Consider the following 20,754-nt stretch of genomic DNA (forward strand, 5'->3'; position numbering starts at 1 on the left):
GCATTAGAGTGCTGTGGAGTGGGTGTGCGGCATTGTCCATGATCATGTGTTTTAGATTGCATACTTTTTATGAACATGCCATGCATTGACTCTTGCTTTCTTTATGGTTTTGTCCAAAAAAGTATGTCCTCCTTCTCTAAGTTTCCCTTCCAGTACACAATGGCATAACACAACACACTAGCCACTACACTGCTGTAAAACATGCAAAGCCAAAAAAACAAATAAGATCTGAGCTTCTTTAGGATCGGACCCTTTTTCCCAAATCTTCGCCTAAAATGAATGTAGCTCAGGATCTGAAGCAAGGATATGCATATTCTTGATACCATTTGAAAGGAAGCACTTTGAAGTTTGTGGAAATGTGAAATGAATGTAGGAAAATATAACACATTAGATCTGGTAAAAGATAAAACAAAGAAAAAAACGTGTTTTTTGTATTTGTTTTGTACCATCATCTTTGAATTGCAAGAGAAAGGCCATAATGTATTATACCAGTCCAGACGCAATTTAGATTTTACCCACTAGATGGCAGCAGTGTATGTGTAAAGTTTTAGACTGATCCAATGAACCATTGCATTTCTGTTCAAAATGTTGTATCAAGACTGCCCAAATACGCCTAATTGGTTTATGAATAACTTTTCAAGTTCAAAACTGTGCACTCTCCTCAAACAATAGCATGGTATTATTTCACTGTAATAGCTACTGTAAATTGGACAGTGCAGATAGCTTAAATTCTTGTTAATCTTTCTGCCAATATCAGATATGTCTATGTCCTGGGAAAGGTTTTTGTTACCTACAACCTCATGCTAATCGCATTAGCCTACGTTAGCTCAACCGTCCCGAGGGGGACCCACCAATCCTGTAGAGGTTAACCCATTCCAGCTTTATGCAAGTAAACAATTCTTCATCTTAGATCTGAGATCTCTTTTGTTTGAGGCATGGTTCACATCAGGCAATGCTTCTTGTGAATAGCAAACTCAAATTTTATGAGTATTCTTAATAGGGCAGGGCAGCTCTAACCAACATCTCCAATCTCGTCTCATTGATTGGACTCCAGGTTAACTGACTCCTAACTCCAATTAGCTTTTGGAGGTCATTAGCCTTGGGGTTCACATACCTTTTCCAACCTACACTGTGGATGTTTAAATTATGTATTCAACATAGACAAGAAAAATACAATAATTTGTGTGTTATTAGTTTAACCTGTTATGGCTAGGGGGCAGTATTGACACGGCTGGATAAAAAACATACCCGATTTAATCTGGTTACCACTCCTACCCAGTAACTAGAATATGCATATACTTATTACATATGGATAGAAAACACCCTAAAGTTTCTAAAACTGTTTGAATGGTGTCTGTGAGTATAACAGAACTCAAATGGCAGGTCAAAACCTGAGAGATTCCTTTACAGGAAGTGGCCTGTCTGACCATTTCTTGAACTTCTTTTCCATCTCTATCTTTTACTAAGGATCTCTGCTCTAACGTGACACTTCCCACGTCGTCCATAGGCGCTCAGAGCCCGGGAAAAAACAGAATGTCGTCATTCCAGCCCCAGGCTGAAACACATTATCGCCTTTCTCAAGTGGCCGATCAAGGGACTCTGGGCTTATGCGCGTGACCCGACCGCCCCCGCCTTTGTGTTTTTTTTCCTCTGTTTGCCGAAAAGGAGATTCCCTGTCGGAATATTATCGCTTTCTACGAGAAAAATGGCGTAAAAATTGATTTTAAACAGCGGTTGACATGCTTCGAAGTACGGTAATGGAATATTTAGAATTTTATTGTCACGAATTGCGCCATGCGCGCGACACTTCTTTACCATTTCGGATAGTGTCTGGAACGCATACGAACAAAACGCCGCTATTTGGATATAACGATGGATTATTTTGGACCAAACCAACATTTGTTATTGAAGTAGCAGTCCTGGGTGTGCATTCTGACGAAGACAACAAAAGGTAATCAAACTTTTATAATAGTAAATATGATTATGGTGAGTGCTAAACTTGCCGGGTGTCTAAATAGCGAGCCCGTGATGCCTGGGCTATGTACTTAGAATATTGCAAAATGTGCTTTCACCAAAAAGCTATTTTAAAATCGGACATATCGAGTGCATAGAGGAGGTCTGTATCTATAATTCTTAAAATAATTGTTATGCTTTTTGTGAACGTTTATCGTGAGTAATTTAGTAAAATGTTAGCGAATTCCCCGGAAGTTTGCGGGGGGTATGCTAGTTCTGAACGTCACATGCTAATGTAAAAAGCTGGTTTTTGATATAAATATGAACTTGATTGAACAAAACATGCATGTATTGTATAACATAATGTCCTAGGGTTGTCATCTGATGAAGATCATCAAAGGTGAGTGCTGCATTTAGCTGTCTTCTGGGTTTTGGTGACATTATATGCTGGCTTGAAAAATGGGTGTCTGATTATTTCTGGCTTGGTACTCTGCTGACATAATCTAATGTTTTGCTTTCGTTGTAAAGCCTTTTTGAAATCGGACAGTGTGGTTAGATTAACGAGAGTCTTGTCTTTAAATAGCTGTAAAATAGTCATATGTTTGAGAAATTGAAGTAATAGGATTTTTAAGGTTTTGAAAATCGCGCCACAGGCTGCAAGTGGCTGTTACGTAGGTGGGACGCAAGCGTCCCACCTAGCCCATAGAGGTTAAGCACACTGTGTTTGTCTATTGTTGTGACTAAGATGAAGATCATGTTATGAATAATTTATGCAGAAAACCAGGTAATTCCAAAGGGTTCACATACTTTTTCTTGCCACTGTAAATAGTGCCAGACATGCACTCAAACATATACAGTTGACCTTGCTGTTATGATTTTAGTTGTCCTTGAGGTCCTTTGTTTTTTTGCATTGTTGTTTTCTATTTTTCTTTTGTCTTTTTTCCCATGGGTTCATTTTCTTGGTTGTTGGTGCATTGTGGGGGGGGGTTCTTGGGGGTGGGGAATGGAATTCATTTTATATATATAAAAAATTGTTCTTGGGGGGTGACTTTGGTAGGGGTCTCGGATGGTTGAGGGGTGGGGGTGGGGAATGGAATTCATTTTATATATATTGTGGCAAACCTCTTCAAAGTTAGGAGCGTTTGTCACAAATTAAGTGGGAAACTGTCACCAAAGTCAGCCCAGAATGAAAGTTATTTCGAACATGACAGTACCTGTGTGTTTGTTTCGCTGTCCTGGTCCACCCAGGCCGCAGGTAAGGTCAAGGATAGCAGGGTTCGGTACACAAATCTGGTTCTCGGTAGGTCCAGGTCTAAACGCCAACAGGTAAGTCCAAAACAGTCCAGCTCGTACACTGTAAATCCAGCCAATGTAGATTGTCTCTTTCTCTATGGTTCATAGATCCTTCCCGCCCTCTCTCTCTCTTCCTGGTTTTTCTTGACCTTTTATCTATGGGTCGGCTCCACCTTCTGAGGGTTCCCCTTGCTTCTGGGAATTGTAGTTTTGGCAGTCGGACATTTTGTGATCTGTAGTTCTGATCGGGGTGGCCATTTTAGTGATCGGGCAGAGCCCGTTTATTAGTTCTGCCCTCACATATCTGCCATTTATCACTCGACCCCCTTCTTTGCCACAATATATGAAAATTGTTCTGGGGGGGTTCTTGGGGGTGGGGAATGGAATTCATTTTATATATATAAACATTGTTCTGGGGGGGTTCTTGGGGGTGGGGAATGGAATTAATTTTATATATATATATATATATATATATATATACATATATATATATATATATATATATATATATAAAATTGTTCTTGGGGGGTGACTTTGGTAGGGGTCTCGGATGGTTGAGGGATGGGGGTGGGGAATGGAATTCATTTTATATATTTTTTTGGGCCCTGTTGGAGATCTGTCGACGTGCCCTTGAGCAGGGTATTGACCATGGATGGTTCTGTGTGTCGCTCTAAATAGGAGTCTGTTGGATGACTGGTGTGGTGTAGTTGTTCAGCGGCTTTAACTGCAAGTATATTGTATGTTTTGGATATTCAATAAAAAAATATATATATAATAAAAACTGACACCACGTCTGTTGGCATAACAGAGATTGGCCTCAGATTTATTGGCAACAATCTGTTTCTGCACTTTACTAAAAGTGGCCCAGAATGAAGTCAATAATTGTCAGATTTTCAGACAAAACCAACATCAAAATAGAAGTACTAAACAACACTTGATTTAAAGTGTGCATAAATGGTCTGAACATCAAATTTGAGATCAGAAATTTAAGACCGACAGTATTAAATTCAACACTTTCTTAGACATTATACTGTATGTGACCCACCGAAATAGTATTAACCTAACACTTTTCAAAGTGTTCACAAACTGGGTGTTGCAAATTACAACTTAAATGAACACTTTATTCGAGTTGGGAGCGGGTTTATCATTAAAGGTTGTAAAGCTGTATTTGCATATTTCCCAGCATGCCTTTCAAGTGAATGTGAGATATAATCACCCATGATTGTGTTTGTTAGTGACAAAGACATTATTGTTGCATTCAATAACTTTTAGTCATGTAGCCTTCACCAAGTTACTGCCTTAGTGATTGTGTTTGAATTAAAAGTAAACCCTTTATTACCATACAGTGTCTTCAGAACATGTTCACACCTGTTGACCTTTTTCACATTTTGTTGTGTTACCTGAATTTGAAACGGATTCAATTGCAATGTTATGTCACTGGCCTACACACAATACCCCATAATGTCAAAGTGGAATAATGTTTTTTGAAATGCTTACAAATTAATGAAAAATGCAAAGCTGAAATGTCTTGAGTCAATTATTCAACCTCTGTTATGGCAAGCATAAATAAGTCCAGGAGAAAACATTTGCATAACAAGTCACTTGCATGGACTCTGTGTGTAATAATAGTGTTTAAAAAGTGCATTCTGAATTGGGCTTTTTTGTAGATACTCTGAGAATTCTCCTTCCTGTTCAGTTTATTGTCCACTATAACTCCCAAGTTTATAGGAGTCAACAGTGCCAATCTCTTCAATAGTGCCAAACTCTTGAACTTGCAAAAGGTTGCAAGTTCAAATCCCCACACAACAAATTTGTAAGTGTTAAAATCTCAGCTCTCGGGTAAAAAGAGTGTTATATCTGAGTGTTGATTCTACACTCTTAGAAAAAAGGGTTCCAAAGGGTTCTTCGGCTGTCCCCAAAGGAGAACCCTTTTTTGGTTCCAAGTAGAGCCATTTTTGGTTCCAGGTAGAACCATTTTGGGTTCCATATAGAACCCTTTGTAGAAAGGGTTCTACAAAATTGTTTGATAAAATATTGATTTAGGCCTTTACTACTAAAGCCCATAGAAATGCATTGAATAACACATTCATAATTTCAAAAAGGACAGTAAAACATTTTTACTTAAGAAACAAGGTTTTGAAGTATCTGTCCTAAATCTTTTTTACACATACAGTATTTAACCCCTTTTTTGGGTAGGCACAAAACTACCTTCATACTTTCATTTGTTTTTTTAAACCTATACTGGTTACCTTCAGACGAGTCCTATGACACTTGTGGGTATCTTAAAGCAAAATGCCATCGTGTTCGTGAGTCTCCCTTTCCACAGAGTGGTCATAATACTTTGTAGGTCCAACCGTTTGAACGCTAGAGATGTTTTTTGGGATGCCTCATGGTCTGACAAACACCACTCTAGGTTTGCCGCCTGGCGAATGCAGTGGATTTGGAAGCATCAAATACAAAAAACCTTGATATCTCTTGCTTAAACTGACAGATTTTGATGAGTCTTTTTTTGTTATGTAACTCTAGGGGGTTAAAACAGTATCTCTAAAAGCCTTGATGTTCAGCAGTCCACGGTAAGACAAATGGTCTATAAATGGAGAAAGTTCAGCACTGTTTCTACTCTCCCTAGGAGTGGCCGTCCTGCAAAGATGACTGCAAGAGCACAGTACAGAATGCTCAATGAGGTTAAGAAGAACCCTAGAGTGTCAGCTAAAGACTTACAGAATTCTCTGGAACATGCTAACATCTCTGTTGACGAGTCTATGATACGTAACACACTAAACAAGAATGGTGTTCATGGGAGGACACCACGGAAGAAGCCACTGCTGTCCAAAAAAAACATTGCTACACGTCTGAAGTTCGCAAAGGAGCACCTGGATGTTCCAAAGCAATTCTGGCAAAATATTCTCAGGACAGATTAAAATTAGGGTGAGTTTGTCTGGAAGGAACACACAACACTATGTGTGGAGAAAAAAAGACACAGCACACCAACATCAAAACCTCATCCCAACTGTAAAGTATTGTGGAAGGAGCATCATGGTTTGGGGCTGCTTTGCTGCCTCAGGGCCTGGACAGCTTGCTATCGTCGACAGAAAAATAAATTCCCAAGTTTATCAAGACATTTTGCAGGAGAATGTTTGGCTATCTGTCCACCAATTGAAGCTCAACAGAAGTTGGGTGATGCAACAGGACAACGACGCAAAACACAGAAGTAAATCAACAACAGAATGGCTTCAACAGAAGAAAAGACGCCTTCTGGAGTGGGCCAGTCAGAGTCCTGACCTCAACCCGATTTAAAATACTGTGGCAGGACCTCGAGAGCGGTTCACACCAGACACCCTAAGAATATTGCTGAACTGAAACAGTTTTGTGAAGATGAATGGTCCAAAATTCCTCCTGACCATTGTGCAGGTCTGGTCTGCAGCTACAGACAACGTTTGGTTGAGTTGATTGCTGCCAAAGGAGGGTCAACCAGTTATGAAATCCAAGGGTTCACATACTTTTTCACCCTACACTGTGAATGTTTACACGGTGTGTTCAATAAGACATGAAAACATATCATTGTTTGTGTTATTAGTTTAAGCAAACTGTTTGTCTATTTTTGTGACTTAGATGAAGATCAGATGACATTTTATAACCAATACAGAAATACAGATCACATTTTATAACTTAAGCAGAAATCCAGGTAATTCCAAAGGGTTCACATACTTTTTCTTGCCACTGCACATATGTGTGTGTCCGTGTATGTGTGTATTTGAATGAGTGTGTGTGTACATGTATGTGTACAAACACCTGCATGGCATCAGCCTCAGGCAAACTGGCATTAGCTGTAAAAACACTGCCCCTCAGTGTCATTCAAACTTACTTTTGATTATGTTTTATTTTGACTTTATTATTTACTTTATCTTTGACCATCATTCTATATCCTGCCCAGCAACTCCACTCCCACTTGTCTCAAATTCCACATCCCAAACCTCAGCTTCCCTCATCCCATCCCACATATCTCTGCTGGCCACCCTCTTCGGATTTCTACGCAACATATATCTTTCAACAATGCTGTGATGTTTAACGTACAGCTTCAATCTATCTAGTCGAACAGAATCCACAGATTGCAAGATGAAGATAATTACTTTTACTAAGAGTATTAGTAATTGTCTGACCTGATCTCTCATGATCTCATAACAGTACTATTTCTAGGGTAAATTTTAGATCAATGTCATGCATTTTCAGCCATTCCTGAACCTGAGACCAGAAACAGGCTACCTGAGGGCAATACCAAAATAAATGGTCTATTGATTCTGTATCCTCACAACAAAATCTGCAGAGCTTTGATGATTATATGCCCCAAATATTCAACATTTTGTTGGTGGCAAGAATTCTATATAATAATTTTAGCTGAAAAGCACAAAGTCTTGAATCTTGCGTCATTTTATATATAAACTCATATACCCTGTACCATGGAATCGGTACATCAAAAAATCTCTTCCCAACTATTTTGCAATCTGTATGGCACAGTTGTCAACATACTGGTCCTTAAATGAAACTGGTATAATTTCCTATTTATGCTATTTTTATTCCTCTGCGAGATGTGATCCTTTATATTGGGCTGACAGACCAGTTTCCTACCTATTCCCGCTGCCACCTGCCTCCTCTATTTTTGGGGTAATGCTGTAATCAATTGGTAGTACACTTGGATTAAGCAGGAAGATAACTGATAAATCTGATAACTCCATGAAAGACATAACTCTACCATTCCAATTTACAATATAATTTAAGAACAAAATACCCTTTTCAAACATTTTTCCCATAAATACAGGTAATTTATCAACCAGCACATTTGAGTTCAGCCATAATATTTGCTGTAATATTTGTTATATCTTTTCAGGGGGATGAAATTGAAATTGTAGCCAGCTCTGCAATGCTTGTTTGAAAAAGAGAGATACTTTGAAAAAATAATCATTTTCAATTAATCGAAAATTAGACATGGCAATCTGCACAAAAGCAAAAAGACAATTTTTAAACAATGGATGAGCTTTTCTTAGTAATCTACTTGAGAAGCATACAGGATTCAAGTAAAACTATTGAATAAGTGAAGCTTTTAGAGAGAGATTTAGTGCTTTTATATATAATAATCTCAACCCACCCAATTCATATTCATTTTACAGATAGGAACACTTTATTTTGGCTGGTTTAGCGTCCTAGATAAAATGAAATATGTTTTGTTCATATGATTTGAAAAACGAATCATCAGGAGTAGGCAGTGAATAATAATAAGTGAATAAACTGAGATATGACTAAGGAGTTAATCAGGGCAATTTGTTCCATAAATAGACAGGTATTTACCTCTCCATGGTTGCAGAATCTTGTCTATTTTTACATGTTTTCTATTGAAATTCATTGTAGAGAGCATATTTATATATTTTGTGATATGAAAACCAAGTATGTCTGCTTCACCATCAGCCCATTTTAGAGGTAAACTGCAGGGTAATGTAAAATTTGTATTTAAAAAAAATCCAATATGTAATATTGTACACTTATCTTAATTGGGTTTTAGTCTAGAGAATCCAGAAAAGTTATCTAGATATTCAATGAGACATTGCAGGGATCTAGCTTGCTTACTTAATATAAAATTTGAGTCATCGGGATACATGGACACTTTTATTTTTAAGCCTTGGATTTCTAATCCTCTAATGTTGTTATTGGATCTGATTTTAATAACTAGCATTTCGATGGCCATAACGAATAGATATGGTGACAGCGGACACCCTTGTTTAACTCCTCTTGGCAATTCAAAACTCTCTGAGAAGTAGCCGCTATTTACTATTTTACACCTGGGGTTGCTATACATTACTTTGAACCTTTTTATAAGAGAATCACTGAAATTGAAAAAATCCAGGCATTTATAAATAAGAGTCTGACTTTATCAAATGCCTTTTCAAAATCCGCTATAAATACCAGGCCTGGCTTCTTAGATGTTATTATATATTCTATTATTTCTAGTAGATGTCATATATTATCTCCAATGTATCATCCATGTCAAAAACCAGTCTGATCAGGATGAACAATACCTGGTAAAAACCCTTTTAATTCAGAGTGCTATCATTTCACTAGTATTTTTGCATCACAACATTGAAGTGTAAGGGGCCTCCAGTTTTTTAGATAGACAGGATCTTTATGTTTTCCATTTTAATAATAGTGAAATCAGACCTTCCTGCTGATTACCTGACATACAGTGGGGGGGGGGAAAGTATTTGATCCCCTGCTGATTTTGTTCGTTTGCCCACTTACAAAGAAATGATCAGTCTATAATTTTAATGGTAGGTTTATTTGAACAGTGAGAGACAGAATAACAACAAAAAAATCCAGAAAAACGCATGTCAAAAATGTTATAAAATGATTTGCATTATAATGAGGGAAATAAGTATTTGACCCCTCTGCAAAACATGACTTAGTACTTGGTGGTAAAACCCTTGTTGGGAATCACAGAGGGCAGACGTTTTTTGTAGTTGGCCACCAGGTTTGCACAAACCTCAGGAGGGATTTTGTCCCACTCCTCTTTGCAGATCTTCTCCAGGTCATTAAGGTTTCAAGGCTGACGTTTGGCAACTCGAACCTTCAGCTCCCTCCACAGATTTTCTATGGGATTAAGGTCTGGAGACTGGCTAGGCCTCTCCAGGACCTTGGGGCTAGGTGGGACGCTAGCGTGCCACCCGTGGTGCACTCCATCAACAGCAGGTGCATTTCAAGAGCGGCAAATTTGAATCCAAATAAATGTCAAAATTCAAATTTTTCAAAAATACAACTATTTTACACCATTTGAAAGATAAACATCTCCTTAATCTAACCACGTTTTACGATTTCAAAAAGGTTTTACGGCGAAAGCATAAATTTAGAGTATGTTAGGACAGTACATTTACAAGAGTTGTGTGTAATGTTTTGTCAAGTCAAAGACAGGGTCACCAAAACCATAAAACCAGCTAAAATGATGCACTAACCTTTTACAATCTCCATCAGATGACACTCCTAGGACATTATGTTAGACAATGCATGCATTTTTAGTTCTATCAAGTTCATATTTATATCCAAAAACAGCGTTTTACTATGGCATTGATGTTGAGGAAATCGTTTCCCTCCAATAACCGGCAGTCAAGTCAGCGTAACAAATTAAATAATTAAAATTAGAAAACATTGGTAAAATATTATATTGTCATTTAAAGAATTATAGATTTACATCTCTTGAACTCAATCAACTTGCCAGATTTAAAAATAACCTTACTGGGAAATCACACTTTGCAATAATCTGAGCACTGCGCCCAGAAAAATACGCGTTGCGATACAGACTAGACGTCATGTTGGGGAGATCTAAAATCGAAAATACTATGTAAATAATCCATTACCTTTGATTCTCTTCATCAGATGTCACTTCCAGGTATCACAGGTCCATAACGAATGTAGTTTTGTTCAAAAAAGCTCATCATTTATGTCCAAAAATCTCCGTCTCGTTAGCACATGATGTAAGCCAGCCGGACTTCTCGTCATGAACGAGGGGAAAAAATATATTTCCGTTCGTTCAAACATGTCAAACGTTGTATAGCATAAATCATTAGGGCCTTTTTAACCAGAACATGAATAATATTCAAGGTGGACGAATGCATACTCTTTTATAACGTATTGGAACGAGGGTACCCAACATGAACTCGCGCGCCAGGTGTCTAATGGGACATCATCGTTCCATGGCTCTTGTTCGGTCAGATCTCCCTCCAGAAGACTCAAAACACTTTGTAAAGGCTGGTGACATCTAGTGGAAGCAATAGGAAGTGCCAAAATATTCCTAAACCCCTGTGTTTTTCAATGGGATAGGTTTAAAGTCAATACAACACATCAGGTATCCACTTCCTGTCAGAAAATGTCTCAGGGTTTTGCCTGCCAAATGAGTTCTGTTATACTCACAGACACCATTCAAACAGTTTTGGAAACTTTAGAGTGTTTTCTATCCATATATAATAAGTATATGCATATTCTAGTTACTGGGTAGGATTAGTAACCAGATTAAATCGGGTACATTTTTTTTATCCAGACGTGCAAATGCTGCCCCCTAGACCCAACAGGTTAATGTGCTTCTTCTTGAGCCACTCCTTTGTTGCCTTGGCCGTGTGTTTTGGGTCATTGTCATGCTGGAATACCCATCCACGACCCATTTTCAATGCCCTGGCTGAGGGAAGGATGTTCTCACCCAAGATTTGATGGTACATGGCGCCGTCCATCGTCCCTTTGATGCGGTGAAGTTGTCCTGTCCCCTTAGCAGAAAAACACCCCCAAAGCATAATGTTTCCACCTCCATGTTTGACGGTGGAGATGGTGTTCTTAGGGTCATAGGCAACATTCCTCCTCCTCCAAACACGGCGAGTTGAGTTGATGCCAAAGAGCTCCATTTTGGTCTCATCTGACCACAACACTTTCACCAGTTGTCCTCTGAATCATTCAGATGTTCATTGGCAAACTTCAGACGGGCATGTATATGAATTCTTGAGCAGGGGGACCTTGCGGGCGCTGCAGGATTTCAGTCCTTCACGGCGTAGTGTGTTACCAATTGTTTTCATGGTGACTATGGTCCCAGCTGCTTTGAGATCATTGACAAGATCCTCCCGTGTAGTTCTGGGCTGATTCCTTACCGTTCTCATGATCATTGCAACCCCACGAGGTGAGATCTTGCATGGAGCCCCAGGCCGAGGGATATTGACAGTTCGTTTTGTGTTTCTTCCATTTGTGAATAATCGCACCAAATGTTGTCACCTTCTCACCAAGCTGATTGGTGATGGTCTTGTAATGCAAATCAATTTATAACATTTTTGATATGCGTTTTTCTTGATATTTTTGTTGTTATTCTGTCTCTCACTGTTCAAATAAACCTACCATTAAAATTATAGACTGATCCTTTCTTTATCAGTGGGCAAATGTACAAAATCAGCAGGGGATCAAATACTTTTTTCCCCCACTGTACTACCATTTCTATAGGAGTAGTTACAACAATCTAACAATGGAGCTTTTAGCACATCAAAAAAGGCTTGATATACCTCTTCCGGTATGCCTCATGCCCTAGGGTTTTTCCAGACTGAAAGGATTTAATAGCCTCAAAAAGTTATTCCTCTGTAATTTGGCCTTCGCACTGATCTTTCTGTACATTTGTTAATTTTCCATTTTTTGTATTATTTGGAAAGAATTCCTTACCGTAATCTTCATTCGGTGGGAGAGGATGAAATGGAAAAGAAAACATCTGAACATCTGTCTCTTTAGCCAGAAACTGCTTTTTTGTTATTTATGAATATGGAATTGAATGACCTCTGAAGGTACATGTCAAGGTATCCCAAACAATAAGTGGATTTGCTGTTCCTATATTATACTGGAATTATTCAGTTATACATGATTTTGTCTTAGTTAAAAATAAGTTGTCCTCCAGTAAACTTTGATTAAATTTCCAATATCCCCGTCCACGTGGATATTCTATAAGAGTTATGTGAAGGCCAATTAGAAGATGATCGCATTCTGTCTCCTATTGAAACTTTTTAAACCTTTGATGCAAGAGAGAAAGAGACAAGAAAGTAGTCAATATGACTAGCTTGATTAAGTCTCCTCCATGTATATCTCACTAGGTCGGGATTTTTTAGTCTCCAAATATCCACTATTTCTAATGTGTCCATAATATTAGTGATTTCCTTAAAACCTGTTGGGGATCTTATCCCGGTATAGGGATTCATTGTCAAGAGACCATGGCGGGAAATTCAAAACTGCAAGAATCTAATAATTTCAATTTCTCAAACAATCAACTATTTCTCACAATTTGAAAGATAAACATCTCCTAAATCCAACCACATTGTCCGATTTCAAAGAGGCTTTACGGCGAAAGCATAAAGTTAGGTTATGTTAGGAGAGTACATTGAAAATAGCTGTGTGTAATGTTTTGTCAATTCAAAGACAGGCGTCACCATAAGCGGATAACCAGCTAGAATTATGCACCAACCTTTGACAATCTTCCTCAGATGACACTCCTAAGACATTATGTTACACAATACATGCATTTTTTGTTCCATCAAGTTCATATTTATATCCAAAAACAGCATTTTACCGAAGCGGTGAAAATCAGATTTTTTTTTTCTCTCAAATGCTTCCGGTGAACAACGTTACAAATCACAAAATTACTATTCGATAACATTGGTAAATTATAATATTGTCATTCAAATATTCATAGTTTAACATTTCGTAAATGCTACTGCAATGCCAGATTTCAAAATAACTTTACTGGGAAATCACAATTTGCAATAAACCGGGTGCTGTGCTAAGAACAATAGGCTAGGCTATACAGGTTAGCACCATCTTGTAACCATGTAATATCAAAATTACTATTGTCAATATTCCCTTACCTTTGATTATCTTCATCCATTGGCAATTCCAGGCATCCCAGGTCCACTGCAAATGTGGTTTCTTTCAACAAAGTTCATAATTGATGTCCCAATAACTCCAAGTTGTTAGCGCTTCGGTAGGCTACTAAAAAGTAGCGCGGGGGGGAGTCACGGCGAAAAGTAAAAAAAAAATCTATTTACATTCGTTCAAACATGTCAAACGTTGTTTAGCATCAATCTTTAGAGCCATTTTTAACGTGAAACATCAGTAATGTTTCAACCCGACCTCTCCTGTGTCTTGAAAAACGTCTTTGAAAAACGTATCGCATCACATGATTACGCAGGTGCAGCCAATAATGAAGTGACGACATCCCAGGGAGGTCAACTTCTCTTCCTTGTCATCCGGTCTCTGTTCATCATAGACGCTTCAAACCACTTTATAAAGATCGTTGACATCTAGTGGAAGCAGTAGGAGTTGCGAAATGAATCCTTTCTCACTGTGGTATCTAATAACAATGACAAAAAAAAAATAGTACAGCCACAAAATTATTATTTTTTCTCAGGTTTTTGCCTGCCATATGAGTTTTGTTATACTTACAGACACCATTCAAACAGTTTTAGAAAATTCAGAGTGTTTTCTATCCAAATCTGGTAATAACATGCATATCCTAGCTTCTGAGTTGGTGTAGGAGGCAGTTAAAAATGGGCACATATTTTTTTCAAAATTCTCAATACTGCCCCCTAGCCCCAACAGGTTTTAAGGGCACAGTGATGATAGTTTGTAGAGTGATTTCCTTTACGGTCCATTGAACTACTTAACACTGTGTTATAGTCACCTACCCTAATGATTTGATCATTTGTTGCCTCTAGGTTCAATAAATTGGTAGAAATATTTTCGAAGAAGTATGGATCATCCTGATTTGGACCATATAGATTAATGATCCAAATCTCTTTTTCGTCCACTTTCATATTCAAAAAGATCCACCTTCCTTGCAAATCATTCCTAACTATTTGCACATTCAGATCGACATTTTTGTTAATTAATATCATCACACCTATTGAGTTCCTTTGTCCATGACAGAAAATTATTTCACCACCCCCTTCCTTTTTCCATGCAACTTCATCTAAGGATGTAGAGTGAGTTTCTTGTAAACAGTATATGTTATATTCCTTTTCTTTTAGCCACGTAAAGACTGATCTTCTTTTTATAATCTGCTAAACCATTACAATTATAACTGGCTATACTTATTTCACCCCTTACCATAACTAGATACTATTCTCAGTCTAAATTTATCATAATTAGTGCTTGTGAAGTTACTGCCATAAGAGGTATTATGACGGTCAAAACTAGAGCTTTCAAATGTCTGATATTTAGAATTCAAGAAGTAGGTTCTAACAATATATGTTTATTCCCTTGCCTGTTTGCATGTGAGCAAATACCACAGATTTTAGAAAATTGAGACAAGATATTATGTGTGTAGTAAATCTGAGTAAGTTGATGTGTATGATATTGGATGTGATTTAGTGAGCGTGTGTATGATGTCTGTATCTGTGTAAGACTATAATGTGTGATGTCCAAATAAATAATAACCCCGCCAATTTGCATGGTTGAGTGTCTGTGTGTAACATGTAGTGCGTATAGCCTTAATATTCATGATGATAATTGTAATCCATATCGTAACACCATCATAGTTGCATCATAATTACCTTAAACATAATTGAAAAACACATTCCAGCATTTCCATAGCAATTGAGGTTTCACATGATCCTGAAAGAGACCTTCCATTACTATAGAGAGGGCTTCACTACAGTACAAATGTATCCCGTACAATATGTTATTATTCCCCAATGTCCCTATTCTTATATCTTCCCCTTGCTTGTTGTAAACATATACAAACATGTAGACAAAGACATAGAAAAGATAGACAAACAAGCAACATTATCAATTATAGAACAGTTCTCAACAATAGAGAGAAAGTTGAGAGGAAGAGAAGAGAGCGAGATCAAGCTTGTATGTGTATGTGTATGTATTAGTCTGTATGTGTAAGTAAACATGTAACTGAGTACATGTGTGTTCATATCCACTCCATATTGTTTAGATATTTTTACAGTTCCCATACTTTCTTTTTTTCGTAACCTGAAGTCCCTGTAGAATTTAGTACAGCCATGGTTTTATGGAGCTGTCTCAGAATTGCTGTCCATCTGTAAAGAGTTTGTCCACAATGAGTAACCCTTCTCCCTCTATTGCCTCTGTACAGGATACAGTCTCTTGCGATGTTCGTTTATCTCCCATGGAAATTGGTCACTGAGCCTGAATTTGGTCCCTTTAAGCTCCCTTCGCCTGCTTTTGATCAGCTCCTTTTGTTGGTAGTGTTCAAATTTTGCGATGATCAGTTGGGGACCCTTGGTCTTGTCGCTCCGAACTCCAAGTCTGTGTACACGATGGAAAGCCACCTTGTTTACAGTCTCTAGAGGAAGTTTCAAGGCAGATTGCATGAATTCTCTGATCGCGTCCTCTGGCTTATTCCCAGATAATATTAGATTTTCTCGCATGCTACGACTTTGTATGTCTAGCAGCGACTCCTTCATTACCCTGTTTTCCCTGAGTAGACAATCCATTTTAAAATCGTGGATTTTTACCTTGGCTGTGAGTGCCTTGTTCTCTCCTTGGAGCATGAGAATTTCACTCTGGCAAAACTCCAAACTCCCCCTCAGCCCTACTACCTCCTCACACAACTTTTCCATTGTTGCATGGGTTCCAGCCAGAGCACTAGCCTCTACTTCAACGGTAAGTAAGTTGTCCGTGTCTGTAGAATAATCAGTTTTTCTTTTTTTGTCGGGTTAGAGTTATTTTGTGAGGTCATCGGATCTTTCCATGATGGAGTATGTTGTTCCTCCATAGCGTAAAGCTGTTGGTACTCGTCGATTTCCCTCAGGATCTCCTTAGTATCCAGGTTGGCTCTTTACTGCAACCAATTGTTTTTCAAAAGTTTTTAATGTGTCTTTCCCACGACGACAACGACCGGTGTCTGTAGTACAGCCACCTAGCACTGTTGTTGGCAACCAAGAGGCTGTGAGTTCAAATCCAGGCTGAGGTTGAGTCCCAAGTGTGTTCACAGTAAATCCTTTTACTGTAATACATATCCTATAAAATGACAATAACTTACTGGTTCCTGAGTTGCTACGTACATATTGGCACCCTAAAAAATATTGTCTATTTTACTAAATAACTCCCTAATTCTTCTAAAATAAGTAAAACAATACAAAATCATTTTGATCCCAACTTGTAATTTAATTTTCAACATTGCAGAACCAATTTTATTTCTGTAAACGTAAGGTATTAATTTTCATTTATATAATAAAGACAAATGGTATGGACAAAATGATTGGTAGTTGGCTGCACAGCCTTTGGCTAAGATAACTGCCAACAAAATCTTCTTGTAGCCATCAATAAGATTGGTGCACATTTCTACTAGCAATGTGGCCAACACTTCAATGTTTGATTCAGGTTTAACCCTAACCCTCACCCTAACCCTGCTGATTTCATGAAGTCTTGCACACATTCAAAGACCCACTACCAGAGACAGCATCACAACCCCACATCATTATTGAACTTCCCCATGTTTGATTGTAGGGAGGTCTTTCTTTTTCTTTGAATGGTTAATTTGGTCATTGGTGAACATAGGAAGGCCCCATTGCTGAATGAGACACAAGAAAGCCTGATTGAACTATAAAAATAATAAACAAGCCTAAATCCAAGGGAAAATGTTCTGTGGACCAATGAAACAAAATTAGAGCTCTTTGGCAATACAGATTAGCGTTGTGGTTACTGACGACCAAATGAAGCATTCAATGAAAATTACAATCAAACAGGGGAGGATTGACAATGCTGTGGGGTTGCTTTGCTGTCTCTGGTACTGGGGTCCTTGAACGCGTGTAAGGCATCATGAAATTAACAGATTATTAGGTGTTTTGGAGTACAATGTTCAACCCAGTGTCCCAAAACTGGGTCTCCATTGAAGGTTGTGGATCTGCTCTGGAGTGGCCAGTGAAGAGTCAAAATCTGAATCACATCCAAAACTTATGGCGAGATCTGAAAACAGTTGGTGGAGGGCACCCCTTAAACATTGAAGAATTAGAGCAGTTTGATGCTAGAAAACGGGTCAAATTGCCAGAAGAACGGTGCAGCAAGCTCATTGATGGCTATAAGAAGCATTTGTCTTTAGTTATCTTGGCCAAAGGCTGTGCAACTAAGTACTAGCCAATAATTTTGTCCATGTCATTTGTCTTTATTTTCTAAATAAAAATGTGTGATAATAAATCATATTTATTGACCTTCTGAACCTCTGTGTGGATATTTTGGGCAGGATGAACCTGTTACTGAAGCTCCTACTGTGTTGCATTAGAGTGCTGTGGAGTGGGTGTGCGTCATTGTCCATGAACATGTGTGTTTTAGCTTTTAGACTTCTATGAACATGCCATGCATTGACTCTAGAATGCATCTTGATTGTAGAACTTCCTTTCTTTAGTTTTTTTTTTTTTTTTAATAGGGAATATATTTGGCCGCACCTGTATATGTCAATAAAAACACAAACAACAACAAAAACTAAAATGTGACAGATTGTTTAAGAGAGGAGGTGCCACAACTGGCAATTACAGAAGTCTCCAGCAAAACGTTTTATCTCATAGTTTTACGACATCCTGGTCATGTTTGCACCGACAGACTCCTGTGACACCGGTTGCAATCCTACCTTCTCATGTCACATTCCTCTTAAGTCCGTTCCCCCCAGCCAAGTTTGTGAGGGTGGTCAAAATGATCAAATTTCCCTGCGCCGGAGGAGAACAAGCTGTAACAGGTCCCTAAGGGAGTCAAGGGTGTAAAGGGAGAGAAGAGTGAGTGAGCTTATCAGCAATGAGAGCTCTGAAAAAATCAACAAATGTGACCCTATTCACTAGTGCAATACACCATTCACTGTGCATGATTTAAGTAGGGAATAGGTTGCAATTTGAGACATAACCTAAGTCACATCCAATCGCTTTAATAATGCACCGTAAGGATGAAGGCTGACAAACATAAGAACTTTAGTCACTGGAATTACACTAATATCTGCTGTTATTCTCTGTGTTCATGGGGCTTTGGGGCATCGCACTGAGCCTTGCGTGTGTCAAGGATCCCAGTAAAGGGGCCCTTGTGAGATAATGGTTCTAATTTTGATAGAGGAAAAAATAGAGAATTGAGGCGAAATTCTTTAGGAATCCATTAATGTAATCTTGTCTGGGATTAATTCCTGGCCTGTAGAAAGTCGTGGGAGAGCCGCCATGGAGTGTAATCAGAAAGTGTTGACTTAATCTGTAGTTTAATTAAAGGGACTCTGCCTGGGCTGGGAGGGCCATATATCACGGGGGAACATCTCCTACATTGACTCAGGACTATTGCGGCTGCTTCTGCTGAGTGTATATCGTGTTATCTTTGGCTATCGTGTATGTGGGCTTGTGTGCGTACGTGTATTCATTATGTTTGTATATGTCCACAAACTGTATGGGGTCCTAATATCTACTTTCCAATTTCCTATTTTCCTCAAATCATGCCCTTATTTGTCCTTTGTTTTCTTTCACAGCAGTGCTGCAAATCTCATGGGTCCTCTCCTCCTGAAGGGGACAGCAGTCTGCCAGCTGGCACACCCACAGCAGGTCCACCTATTCTCAACAGAGCACTCTCCAAAGGGAAACGCTTCAGGTACTTGTACAGTAGAAATTCTCCTCTCGTTCTTCCCCCACCTCTAGTTTAAATGGGCCGCTCCAGTTACAGAAGTGGATGCAGCCAGGTAAGACATTTATTCAACCCCAAAATGGCACAATATGTTATTGGAAAAAAAACTGTGCTTTCATGGAATGTAAAAAAGATTTATGGTAATTGTAATTGGTAATAAACACGTATTTAGGCTCCGTTGCAAAGCACAAAGGCCCTTATCTGCATCAAAAGCAGTCTGAATCGGAACATTTCCGTTTGATTTACAGTTTTACGAAGTTAGCGGCTAGCATGAAAATCACACTGATGGCTTCACAACAGATGGGGAAATGTAAACTCAGCAAAAAAAGAAACGTCCTCTCACTGTCAACAGCGTTTATTTTCAGCAAACTTAACATGTGTAAATATTTGTATGAACATAAAAAAATACAACAACTGAGAAATAAACTGAACAAGTTCCACCGACATGTGACTAACAGAAATGGAATAATGTGTCCCTGAACAAAGGGGGGGGTCAAACTCAAAAGCAACAGTCAGTATCTGGTGTGGCCACCAGCTGCATTAAGTACTGCAGTGCATCTCCTCCTCACGAAGTGCACCAGATTTGCCAGTTCTTGCTGTGAGATGTACCCCACTCTTCCACCAAGGCACCTGCAAGTTCTCGGACACTTCTGGGGGGAATGGCCCTAGCCCTCACCCTCCGATCCAACAGGTCCCAGACGTGCTCAATGCGAGTGAGATCCGGGCTCTTCGCTGGCCATGGCAGAACACTGAACACTGTCTTGCAGGAAATCAGGCACAGAACGAGCAGTATGGCTGGTGGCATTGTCATGCTGGAGGGTCATGTCAGGATGAGCCTGGAGGAAGGGTAACACATGAGGGAGGAGGGATGTCTTCCCTGTAATGCACAGGATTGAGATGGCCTGCAATGACAACAAGCTCAGTCCGATGATGCTGTGACACATCGCCCCAGACCATGACGGACCCTCCACCTCCAAATCGATCCCGCTCCAGAGTACAGGCCTCGGTGTAACGCTCATTCCTTCGACGATAAACGCGAATCCGACCATCTGGTCCAGCGACGGTGGGTTTGTGCCCATAGGCGACGTTGTTGCCGGTGATGTCGGGTGAGGACCTGCCTTACAACAGGCCTACAAGCCCTCAGTCCAGCCTCTCTTGGCCTATTGCGGACAGTCTGAGCACTGATGGAGGGATTGTGCGTTCCTGGTGTAACTCGGGCAGTTGTTGTTGCCATCCTGTACCTGTCCCACAGGTGTGATGTTCGGATGTACCGATCCTGTGCAGGTGTTGTTACACTGCGAGGATGATCAGCTGTCAGTCCTGTCTCCCTGTAGCGCTGTC

At 39.1% G+C, this 20,754-nt stretch overlaps 1 protein-coding gene across 1 annotated transcript in view; it reads left to right on the forward strand.

The window, feature by feature from the left end:
- Positions 1-20,754, forward strand: part of LOC106579414 (pro-neuregulin-3, membrane-bound isoform) — a 436,757-nt gene that overhangs the window by 397,884 nt on the left and 18,119 nt on the right. The window contains exon 7 of the mRNA XM_045702613.1: positions 19,262-19,380. Within this exon, the coding sequence (XP_045558569.1) occupies positions 19,262-19,380 (119 nt within the window). The remainder of the gene's footprint in view (positions 1-19,261; positions 19,381-20,754) is intronic.

The sequence above is a fragment of the Salmo salar genome, chromosome ssa19, assembly GCF_905237065.1.
Source record: "Salmo salar chromosome ssa19, Ssal_v3.1, whole genome shotgun sequence".
NCBI classification, from domain to species: domain Eukaryota; kingdom Metazoa; phylum Chordata; class Actinopteri; order Salmoniformes; family Salmonidae; genus Salmo; species Salmo salar.